The 12,799-nt window shown below is 35.2% G+C and overlaps 1 protein-coding gene and 1 pseudogene across 1 annotated transcript; one reads left to right on the forward strand and one right to left on the reverse strand.

Moving 5' to 3' along the window:
- Positions 1–943: 943 nt before the first annotated feature.
- LOC148952610 (thioredoxin reductase 1, cytoplasmic pseudogene) lies at positions 944–1,797 on the reverse strand (annotated as a pseudogene).
- Positions 1,798–3,479: 1,682 nt separating this feature from the next.
- Positions 3,480–4,235, forward strand: LOC148952611 (protein phosphatase 1 regulatory subunit 3C-B-like). Its single transcript, XM_089089234.1, has one exon. The coding sequence runs from the start codon at positions 3,480–3,482 to the stop codon at positions 4,233–4,235; it is 756 nt and encodes a 251-aa protein (XP_088945360.1).
- The last annotated feature ends 8,564 nt before the right edge of the window (positions 4,236–12,799 follow it).

Consider the following 12,799-nt stretch of genomic DNA (forward strand, 5'->3'; position numbering starts at 1 on the left):
TGGATAAGCTCCAGGAATTAGTGGACACCCCTGCTGGGGGTCTTGGCTGCTCATATTGTCACTTCCAACTTTAATACCACTATTCAACTTACTTTCCTTTAGTTTACAGTCTTCTTAACCATTAAAATCACCAAAAATCTCAAAAGAATCCAAAAGCACGTGTTCACAGGATCAATGCAACGTGAACAACTCAGGCCCAGACTTAGGCTTCCTAAGATTTTTAATTGAATTCTTTTCGTCTTAAATTTCTTGCCAAATCTTTTACTTGCGTTAGGAAAGTCGATTATTTAAAATAAGCGAGAACGGACCCTCAAATTTCAGGTGAAAGAAGCAATATAAGGGTTCCTTGGCAAATATGAACTTTCCTTAGTCTGATCAATTTTATTTAACTGTAATCTTCTTCTAATGAAATATTAGTGGAAAAAGGGGTTACACAAGACTGAACATTTATGTATGAATTGGACTAACGACAATTTTGACAAATAGCTACTTTGACTAATAGGACCTTGCATCAGCTCTGCAGTATGTTGCTGCACCTAAGTTGGAACCCTAGCATGGACACTGGCAGTGGGGCCATGCCCCCCTGGATGATTGGGACTGTAAATTAATTATAAGGAAACCAAAGGAAAAAGGGCAGAATAACGAAAATCCATTGAAAAATGTGTGTTGTCCCATTGTTGGCTACCTGCTAATAAATTTTAAATAATTAATAAATTATATATATATATATATATATATATATATATATATATATATATATATATATATATATATATATATATATATATATATATATATATATACATATTAGTGTTCTGCTCAAGACGGCCCTTGGACATCGAGCCGAAATATTCACTGAATTGAATTCCACTGTCTTGAGAAAATTTCCCTATTGTTTCTAAATTGTGTTTGTTCTTTATGGAAGACAGTGTGGTCTTCTTCACTATTTATTGTAAAAATTGGCCTTCACTGCGTTCAGCTTCAAACCGAGGGCGAACCCTTGAGTGAATTCACCCGCCTTTGGTATAAAATAAGGCAGACCAACAACCTTTTCATTTAAAGGGTTTACAAATGAGTTTCACATAGGTGACATTCCTCTCCTTTCTTCAGTAATGTATGTTCCAATTATGTGAAGTGAATATGGCAAATTTTAGTATCATCAGCATCAAAATTTTTCAATGGTGGCTTCTTCCGAGAATCCGACTGAATCATATTCATTTGGTGTAAAAACAGTAGTAGGAACATTGATTAATCCCTTTGGCCGTCTTGGATCCCTGCTTGAATTGCAACTGGTGAAGTTCTAGGTTTTCATCTAGGACATTCCCGATGGTAAAAACATTCTAGGCGTTTTATTGCTCAGTTTCCTCAGCAATTACTTATCCGTTTAGTGCATTGAGAACAATCCCGGCCTTATGAGCCCCGATTCCATTGGTACAAGCGTTACGACCAATAGCAAATAAGACTTTATTACACATATCTTCTCGAGTTTTGCCTGTTTCTGAGTGCTTGGTAGTCACCTTCAGGGTAGTTGGTTTTCCTTCATTTGAGTTTCTGTCTTTGACCATTTCTACTTTAGTTAGTACAAACCATATTGAAAATTTAACACCTTCTCCCTCCATGTTTTTACCAATCAGCTCAGCCACATGCTGGTCAAATCCTCATAATAAAATAGAACGAGCCATTTTTTCAACCTCCAATCCTGAACCCTTCAGGATCCCGGCACACTCAAGATCAATGTAGGACGCTCCCACGACAGGTCTTATCAGGGGAATGAGGCAACGAAAAGATATCGTCAAATCATCAATCTGTTTTCTAATAACTACATTCACTCGGCTAGGTCAGCTTATCTTGTGGGAAAATGCCTCCAGACAGGAGGCATTTTCCCACCCAGAAGTTGTTTCTATATAACATTTAATATTCATTACAGTGGGCAATAACAACGTAACTAAAAAGGGCATCTACTAAAAAATTTGCGTTAGAAGATACATAATTTTAAAACGAAGTTTCTAATAGTAAATTTGGGGCAAATACTTTTGCGACTGAGAAAAATCCTAAATTATTTGGGATAAGTGAACTTTTTATTACCTCAAAAATTGGCTTTTTAGTGTACCTAAAAGGTAATTACGTAGAAACGTATTTACACAAACTATGCATTACTTTGAGCTAACCGAGCAGAGTGGATAGCATGCTTGACTAATTCTACGTCCTTTGGGATGAGAAGGCTCCCATCATATTGGATTAGACCACCAAAGTACTTCAACTCTTTTACCTCTTCTAGTAAATCAAATCCACGTCTGAGCAGTGGGGGAGTTTGGGCATTGGTATTGTTAAGCAAGACTTTAGTTTTCTGTGTATTGATTAACACACCAGCTTCTTTGGCTGCATAGCAGTTCCTAAAGTATACTTGAGCCTTGGAATTCTTAGAAGAGCCAGTACTAGCTAATCAAGTGTAATCGTGATTACAGCAGTATCTGCAACCTAGTAAAAGACGAATACAAGCCATAGCAAAAAATACCCCGAAACCCCCCTAAAAATGGTGTCAGATCAAAACATAAAGTACAGCACTGGAACCGCCTTGGCTGAAATCCCTATAAATGAAACTTACAGTCCCTTGGCATGAAACAAAAGGAAAATCCATTGGCTTGAAACACAAGGAAAGTGGCTGTAACCACAAAACTCAGTATCAGGGGCATCTTTTTCCCGTTTTTTCTCCTCTGCAGCTAGTTGGGCACTGGAACATCGTAGAGAGCTTTTTAAGGGCTCTCCCATCTAATGCCTTTTGTAATCAATAGAAAATAATATTTAGAATAAAATCAATTTTACGAAGACGTCAGGACCGTTAGTGTATAACGACATAATGTCATAGGGGTTAAATGAAAAAAAAACAGGAAAAAATGAATAGAAAAAAGTCAGGAAAAGTTTAGACTATGTTACGTCTATATAACTGCTACTATAAGATATTAGTTACTTTGTTTTTCTATTAAGGAAACGTAATTAATGGCATACAGACGAACTATTATGCTTAACTTTGTTATCATGTGTAGTGAAATAGTATTGCCTGAAGGAAGAGCAAATAAAGGTTTTCGAAAGTATGTTCCATAAACAGCGACGCAATAATTTTTCATTCGTTTTCAGTCTCAGACCCTCATCCCAAAGGTAGTGAGATTAGTAGAGTATGCTATCCACTTGGCTAAGTTAGCTCAAACTCATAAAGATAGTGTGAATAAAATACGTTTCCATAAAAAAATTGTGTTGACAGTTTCTTTGAAGTAATAAAAAGATCACTGATCCCAACTAATTTAGGATTTTTTTTTCAAATTGCAAAAGTATTTAGACTGAATGTATTACTAGAAACTTCACTTTTAAATCACGTTTCTTCTAATGCAAATTTTCTACGGTTAGTTGGTTTTTGGACTTAGTGCCAAAGACATGCTGAGCCATTGGATGTCAATATTTTAACTTAAACTGTAAATTTTTCCATGGCTTGCTCAGTGGCTATGTTAACGGATGCCAGGATGCTAAACCCAACAAAATTGAACAAAAAAGTTATGTTCGCCGACGATAAGGGCAAGCCACTGTCACAAATCAGGGTAATGCTAAAGCCATCTGATTGTCCCCCCAAATGGAACTCTGCCTTTTCAGCTCAGGTCACACACGGAGTCTCAGTTCAGGCATCTACTGGCCATTGGGAGCTTGAGTTTGTCCAACCTGCCACAGACTATTTTGGCTTCAAAAAAAGATTGGAATCACAAAATGTCTGTTTAGAAAATGTGTTTGTCAACGACACTGCATTGAGGGTAACTGGGACTCTAAAAGTGAAAAATCTATCCTTCCACAAAGAGGTGAATATCCGTTTCACATTCGATAATTGGAAGTCCTACAGGGACTGTCAAGCAACATATGTGCCAGTTCAAGCTTTTCCAGATAATCCTCACTCCCTTGACACGTTCTGTTTCAGCTTTGACATTTATAAGGATGTTACAGTAGATAAATTAGATTTTTGCATTCAGTTCAAATCTGAAGGAATGGAATTCTCGGATAATAATCAAGGAAAAAATTATACAATAAGGAAGGTCCTCCAAAGGAGACGGGAACCCTCATCTATTGCTAACGTTAAGAAGCAAGAAAGACCTAACAATCACGTAACCTGCAATGACCCCCTCCAGATGAGTTTCGAATCATGGTCCGAGTTTGCTGGATGGAATCATTTCGACACTGCTGGTCCTTACTGGTGAATAAGTGCTACTAATGAAAATAAGCTAAAGGATTGACTGCAATAAAACATGCTAAATGCAAGAGTATCAGTCACGTGACTGTTCAAAGAAAGTGTTGAACTTTTCTGTTCTTCAGCTACGCATATATCACTTGCAATGAATTATAATATTTGGTTATGATGGTCTTGAGTTATTCAGGTTTGGAGTGTAGTCATGTTTTAGAATTGTGATAAAAGCTTAGTTACGTCATACTTGCCTTCCTGTGTATTTTTAGTGTTTAGTCCGTTATTTACAAATAGTGCCACATAGGCTAGTCTGATCTTGAATAAATACATTTAGCAAGGCCATAAACTTTAGCTCAAAATTAGTATTTGTACCTGTCTTGGAAATCTGCCAGATAACAGTCAAAATTGAGGCCCTTTTTAATTTAAGTGTTGTGGACACAATAAGCGAATTTCGCCTTGTCTATTTAACTGTCCTAAATAGAATTACACAGGGGGAAGCTTTTTTTGCAGCTGGAAACTAAGTTAAAAGTACCTTAGTTCTTTCTAGGGATTTTAAATATTGCTCTCCTGATCCTCCCTTTGAATCACAGTTTATATAATTATCCAGTAAGTTTACCGCAGATGATTTCTGGCTCTTCATTCTCGGTGCGAACAAAAAGCTCCTCCCACTTATTTGTGCACTTATTGGTTGAGCCGGCCAAGTGGTTTTGTCAGTACTTGTTCCGTAGGTGATTATTCTTTGTCAACCCGTGAAAAGATCTAATGCCGCTTATGTTTAAAGGTTCTCTGGAGCACTCGCACCTCGGTCCGGGTTTTTATAATGGGTGAGATAGGGAAAGATCATACTGCTAATTATATAAACTGTGCATTGAATGCAGCTCCACCAACGGTTGTTTCAGACGTTTAAAAATGTCAGTTACGAGCTTCAGACGTATCAGTGACAATATTGCGCACATCAAGATATTTGTGTTTAGAATAATTTCGAAGCATTGGATTTAAAAAAAAATGAACAGCTAAATTTTTTTATTCCAAGGGTAAGAAATTATTCCAGAATAATAATTCATTTTCCTTAGACATTTTCTTAAGTTGATTATGTTTAGGGCTTCCATTAATTTGGAGTTTTACCTGGAGATTTGCTACTTGTCAGCAATATGTTACACCCTTTTATTTTGTTTGTGATTAGGAAGAGAAATTAGTGTTTTTCTTTAACAATCTGGATAGGTCTGAGCAATTTAAACATAAAAATAGCCTATATTGATGTACAAGTCAACCCAGATTGTGACAGATTGTCATACATGTCACTTTCTTTTTGTTGTAGAAAATAAAAATGTTAATGCTATATTACTGAAAACTAATTTGCCTAAAACAAATCCGGATGAGTGTGATACTAATATCTTACTTGCATTCCTTTCAGCAAAATCTCCCTTCAAGGCAAGGAAACAGCTTTAAATGGCTTAAAACAAGACCTGTCTGCAATTTTAATAGAAAAGGACAATTTTAAATCAGGACCGTATCCAGGGTTTTCCTAAGCCTTTAAGGGGAGGGGATGCAAAAATTTAAATTATGTTCAAGAACAAGATCTCAAGGATATTAAAACTTGCTGGTTTCCTAGATAAGGCCTTGATTTATGCTAAATTCCTTATGTTACTTTCAAAACACACACAAAAAAATCACAAATGTAATCACAATTTCCCTAATCTTTCAGGAACATCTGTTGTTAGAAAATCTTTTTCTTTTGTATGTGTGTCTGGAGACACTTTTTTTAAGTTTAGTGCTTCAGACCCAAAAATAATCAAAGCCACTTAAGTTTTCATTCTGTGTACTTATTTTAGAAATGAAAAAAAGTGGGATAAAATTAATTTTGCTTTTCTTTTCAGCCATCACAAAACAATAGCTACATTGTTATAATTGTAGCAAGCTTTTTTTTATATTTGGTTTGAGTCTACTGTTTTTGTATCTGAGCTTTTTTTGGTGAGTTTATATCTTGAGATTGTGACTTTTACATTATTTGCTATAATAGTTGTATTATTATATATTTATTTTGGAAAAAAATGTGCAAATTTTCAAGTAGATGCCCTTTTAGTAAGGTTTTTATTGCCTACTATAATGAGCATTAAACATTATATATAACAACCTCTGGGAAACTCTTTGACTGGAGACATTTACCCACAAGAAAAACTGACCTAGCCGTGTGGATGTATTTACAAGAAAACAGAATGGTGATTTTCAGCAAGAGTTTCTGTCCTTACTGTAACTGGGTCAAAGACTTGTTTAAAGACCTAGCCACCGTGCCTGGGATAGGCTGCTGGAGCAATCACCACCCCTCATAATTCCCTTTTCCTTGATATTGTATACTATAATAGGATAACGACGATTCTTGGAGTCAGCATCTCCGTGAGCGTTTTTTGTCCAGAGTTGCGAGCCCTGACACCCTGGGCCCCCCTATATTTCTCCTTATGAGCCTAATATATTTTCTTGGCATACTTCTACTTTAGAGATAAAACAAAAATACGGTTGTTGATAATCTTGGAAGGGGTTTGAGTTGTCGACAGACCACAACACCCTCTAGGCCTCAAAAGTGCGCTACATAGACGTTATCCGTTTAAAAAATTTCCCCTTGATCTCACACTTGAGCCTCCTGAACTTACCCGAAGGTTCAATAAACAATGCACAGGAGTTAGAGTAAAGGGCTACGGGGATCGGCACTTAGATTATAGCTTCAAAAACAATTTGACGAACATATACATAATTCGGTAATATTGTACACTTACATTTATAATAAATAACATAATAGAGCTACTGTAGCAGAATATAATTTATATTTTTTTATATTCCCTTAATATTTAATCTAAGGTAATAATGAGCAATCAAACTCAGTCACAAAACCACGGGAATATTTGCATGATTTAGATGCCCCCCAAAGAAAATAATAGGTCTCATATGAAGTACATACTTTATGTTTCAATAGTTGTGACAACATACCTTTTCCTATTTGTCCCCAGCTAACCAAAATGGTTTAGAACCTCCCAAAACATAATTGAACTAGGCTTAAATTCACTTGCAGTAACACATTTTGAACCATTTTCTGTATCAATATTAGCCAAATTAGAAATGAGGTAGCCAGTGCTTCATCTCGATGGAAGGTTTTCGCAAATGCTGTTCTTACAAAGACAAATGAAGCTCCAACCCCCGGCCTCAACAGGCCACCCTGGAAAAGACCATCAGCACTGACATCTGGTTCCCTCTACGCTGGCGACGCTGCCGAGGAAGAGCTTTAAGTCAAGGACAAAGTTACTGTTAGTGGCACTTTTGTATGGCTCATAAAATGTAACTCAAGAGCTTTTCAATAATCTTCCAAGTCGTTGGATAATGCTGCAGGCTGTTAGCCTATTTCCACCAATCTTTAAAAATCTAGCGGTGTATTTTAAAATATGTTTTCTTCAATTAAAAAAAAAAAAAAAAAAAGCAAAAAATTAAGCATATAAAATAAATTCAAATAAATAAAAATGATATTGTATGATAATTAATTCTGAGACTTGCTCTTCCTATTGGACTATTTTCTACACTTCTGGTAGTTACACTTAAGCAGTGGCGGCAATTAACGTAAATTTAGGGGGAAGGGGAGCAAACAGTATTTTTCATAACCTTGAGGCGGGGCAGTATTGTCATAAAAAAATTCTAAGGAACAAATCCAAAAGGCATTTTCAATAATAATATAAAGATTTTCTTCAAAATATAAGGAGGGGGGAACTAGGGTGGACATAGTCCTCTCCCTCCCCCAATTAACGCAAATTCTGAAACAAAAACATCCTATTTTTCTGCTCTCTTGCAAAATATTTCATCACTGTCACACCTAAAAGTCATAATTATCGCAAATTATTCGTTTTTATTACACTCAAAGGTCGTATCTGAAATTTGAACACTTATGAGGTAATTGTTAAAACCTTTTGCTAAGCTGTTCTCAAACGAAGGATCAGCATAATAATTTAGATCAAGAGTATTGAAGTATGATTGAACCTCAAAATGCATTTACATGGAAAATAAAATGAACGACAGCAGAGAGAGAGAGAGATGAGTGACAGCCTAGAACTCAAAAATAATCTCGCCTCTGCAGGAAATTGTAAGTATATTCATCGTTGCAGGAAATATAACTATTCATCGTTTTTACACATAAAACATTGAAGAAGTTGACACTTCGAAAAAGAAGTTACGGCTACGAAGGTAGCGGGCATTTCGTTGCCCACTACCAATAGTGAACTACTATAGTCTGCTAGTGTATAGGTAGCGGGCATTATTAGCGTGTTATTTACCGTCTTTAGTCAAGTTTTCAAGTCTTCAAGTTTTCTTGAGTGTCTTAAAGTTTTCGACGCTACTTATGCTTTTCAATTTTTCTTGTCTTCGATCTAGATTTTAAGTCTTCAAGTTTTATTGACAGTCTTCAAGTTTTCAACGCTACTTATGTTTTTCAAGTTTTCTTGTCTTCGATCTAGATTTTAAGTCTTCAAGTTTTCTTGACAGTCTTCAAGTTTTCAACGCTACTTATGTTTTTCAAGTTTTCTTGTCTTCGATCTAGATTTTAAGTCTTCAAGTTTTCTTGACAATCTTCAAGTTTTCAACGCTACTTATGCTTTTCAAGTTTTCTTGTCTTCGATCTAGATTTTAAGTCTTCAAGTTTTCTTGACAGTCTTCAAGTTTTCACAGGGTTTATTTCTCTTACGAGGGATATTTCACTAGATGATATATCACATTACTCATTAAAGGAGAAATTTATTCAAGGTGAAAGGTACAAAATAAAAAAAAAAATGAGAAAAATAGGCAAATTATGGGGAAAACAGGATATCATTCATGTTTTTTTTTTCAAACCAAAGAGTGAGGCAGGCAAAAATGCCCCCTTCCCCTACATGCACTCCTGCTTCAAAAAGATATATAATATTTCACTAATGAGGAATAAATGTTTGCTTACCTCCTTTTCTGCTTCCTCGGCAGCTTTTTTCAACTTGTATTGCTCAAAAATAGCCGCTCTCCGTGCCTTTTCTTCTTCCCTTTTTCTTATTTTTTCCTCTTCCTTTTGCGGTTCTTCTTCTTTTTTAAGTTGACCTTCAAGCTCCTTAAGTCGCATTGCCTCTTCAACCTCTTGTTTCCTCTTGAGGGATTTCATAAGTAGAATTTGCTTTTTTCTCTCCATGTCATCCAAAGTACCCTAGGAAAATTCATGATTCTTTATGTGCGTAAAATTAATTTGGAGAAAGTTTTTTTTTCGGTTTAGCTGTCGATCTCCACATAATGAATTTCGAAGGAAAATCAGCAATTCAGAAAAAAAACATGTGATTTTTTAAAAAGAAGTTTGCAACAAAACGACGATTCACAATGACGCTTTGTCAGCACGAGAGAGAATTCAATATAAAAACAAAGAAATCCCTCTATACAAAAATTGATGCCAAAGAAGAGTGTTAATTCCGTGAGATAAAATTATATAAAAAAAACAGAAAAAAAATGATTGAATACACCATATTGAAATTCAGAACAAAATCCAAAACAACATCAAATCCTTTTATATTGATTCTGACTGCGATTTCCTACTATAATTGCACCTGACAAAAAGTGAATCAAATATAGAAAACCAAAGCATCCGTTCATAAACAGATTTTCCCACTATATTTAGTCAAAGACGCCACCTCTGAGAATTTTTGTTTTAAATGGCGCTGAAATTCGTTTCTCCCCTCTCCTTTCTGATAATCGAACAACCAGTGGCGCCAACTGGAGGGAGAGGTCATGGGAGTCTGTGCCTATATTTGAAAAAATACCCTTTATGGGGTGTTTACACTGAATAATGCCATCTTAGGTAATTTCATTGAAAAAAAATTGTATCCCTCTTCATCTATATTTCAATAAATTGACACCACAGTCGGTAATCCAATGAACCTTTAGATTGAAGCATCAAATCACAATACTATAGATCCGTGATTCTGAACATGGGGCACATGGGAAACATGGGGCACATGCCCGACCAGTGGGGCATGACAATATTTATGTGGGTCATGGGCAGAGCGTGCACCCTTTTATTTTAATTAGTGCTAGAAGGCCCGTTTTATGTCCTGATATTGACTTTGCACCGTCTGTACCAAGCCAAACAAATTTTTTTCACAATATGCCCCACCTTTTATGCTAAAGTTCACTCATTAATTTCTTGAAAGCATTTTAGGATAGAACAAAAATAATCAAAAAGGGATTTATTTTATGATTAGTTTCAAAAGCAAATCCGTGATTCCCATCAACCTCAGCATCAACCTCATAAATAATGTCTAAAATGTAAAGACATATATTTTTACAGGCAAGGGTATCTTATTAGCATGTCTGAGCTTACTATTAGTTATACGAACAGAGATATAGGTCAAAGAAGGTATTTAGTTGAGTTTGAAAACGGTGCTTTATCTTTAAAAATAGTAATATTTTTCCAGGTCAACTATCCATTTTGCAGCCAAGAATACCGTCTTACCAGTGTGTTTTAGCTTACGATTAGTTACAGGCAATCGATTATTCACATATAGGTAAAAGAAGAAAATATATAGATAAATTTTAAAACAGTGTTCTCTGGTTCTTTGTTTTTTTGTTTTTTTTTTAATACCATGGACAGCGAATACGAAATACTGCTTTTTGAGTTTGTTAAATGGAGAATTATATATCTTAGGAAATTTTCAAAAATAAAAAATTCGGTATTTGAAGAAAGGACCTCCTTACGTAGTTACACTGTTTCCGGTAATAGTTGGCTCAAATTTAAGAAAAGAAAACTAGGGGTGAAAAAGCAGCAAAATTAAGCTAAAAGCAATATTTTAAGCTAAAACCTTAAAAAGGTGACGATCTCCCTTGACAATACATTGGTTTTTGGTAATCAACAGACGGTTAATGTTTGAATTTTTACGTACGAACGGCGTTGTCAAATTTGAATAATTAGTTTTGCTTATTTATTTTCAAGGTTTAATGCAGCAACACTGAAAAAATGTGATACTGCCCCAAAAACTTCATAGTTTTCCAACAACCAAAAGAAAGATCATAAACAACCATGGATTTCACATATAAATAGATCTAAAAAGGTTTGGGGGGTATGAAAAGGCTTTTATTTGATGTCCATGGTATTCTAAGAGTAATGTTTTTCGATTAGAGATATAGATACCGTCTCTTGAAAGCAACAGGCTTGCAAGTAGTTTCAAATTAACTTACTGTATCATAACTGTCGTCTTTAGCATCAATAACAAAACCCAGACAGCTTTGACGATGAGCAAAAATATTAATTCTTCAGTGGAAAAACTAAAAAGAACTTAAAATATTTCTTTCACTGACCAATAAAAAAAAGCAATGCCAAATAAAGATGGAAATTTACTTAAACAGAATTTTTTCTGAAAAAGTTGATTGCCGAAGAAAAGTAAAGAGCTAAATTAATCCAAAGACGAGCAGAAATAAAGTCATAAATAGTTCAAGATTAAAACGAACAGAAATAAACACTAAATAGAGTAGGGATATTGCCATCTAAGCCTTTTAAAAGCACAGACTATCATTTGTGTTTTACTGAAAAAAGAATTAATTTTTTTTTTTATGACATTAATAAGTCTAAAATTTCCTGAAACTTTCAGGAATGAATATTATTTTATATCAAATAAGCATGTTTTATTAGTTCGTTTTGGTCATCGGGGTTATAACAGTGATTGTCTTACATTTTGTTTTGTTATTAATGTTCTGAAAAATAAAGATCACACTGTTCAAATATACATTGTTTTCAATTAATTACAAATGACATTCAAAGCATTTAGAGGTTTTTGAGAGAGAGAAGATACAGGTAGTACCACTTTTATTTACTGAGTACTGAGTTGAAACTTTCAGGAAACATTTGAGGATATGGTATCACGTTGATCTGGAATTTCGAATTTGGGCACTGTTGGTGAACAAAAATCAGAGTACAGGGCAGGAAAACTTAAAACTTTCAATTGGGGAAGTAGAAGGACTAATCAATTTTTTTTCTAATCCTGTGAAACCTTTTTGTGCCATAAGCTCATATGGAACTCGTAATCTATGAACAGTTGAGTAGTAAGGTAAACCAAAGACACTATGTGTTAACAGGCTATTAGAATGGCGCATATAAAATATCTTGGGAGCAGCTAATTGAAACTTTCAGGGAATCTTGATGGGGTAGGGGATAAGTTGCAATGGATCATGACGGTGGTAAAGAGGGTAAACCTAAATCAAAAGATACTATGTTCCTCAAGTTTATCAAAATACCATATCAAAGACTAGCCAGGTTATAAATATACCATATCTGCAATATTTTGGGAACAGCAGAGAGGATGGAGTGGAATCTTTTGGGCAGTGTGGGAGGCGGAATGTGCAGAAGGACTTCAAATTTTGTGTTTTAGGGAGGGGGGGATAAATATGTCAAAATATGACGATGATCCAGTCAGGCCATGAAAAGGCAGATACTCTTGCACGAGCCTTTTAAAGGTCTCCCAACTTGATGAGGACAGAGTCTCCCTTCCCCTCTTTCCGCCACGAACAGATGCAAAAATCACCAGTGTTAACATAACTATTAGA

Source organism: Artemia sp. Qi Xiang Cuo, chromosome 5 (genome assembly GCF_049724085.1).
Source record: "Artemia sp. Qi Xiang Cuo chromosome 5, ASM4972408v1, whole genome shotgun sequence".
In the NCBI taxonomy this organism is placed as follows: domain Eukaryota; kingdom Metazoa; phylum Arthropoda; class Branchiopoda; order Anostraca; family Artemiidae; genus Artemia; species Artemia sp. Qi Xiang Cuo.

Bases quoted from the DNA above. Each gene is read 5' to 3' on its own strand.
- LOC148952611 (XM_089089234.1), top strand. From the start codon at position 3,480: ATGGCTTGCTCAGTGGCTATGTTAACGGATGCCAGGATGCTAAACCCA.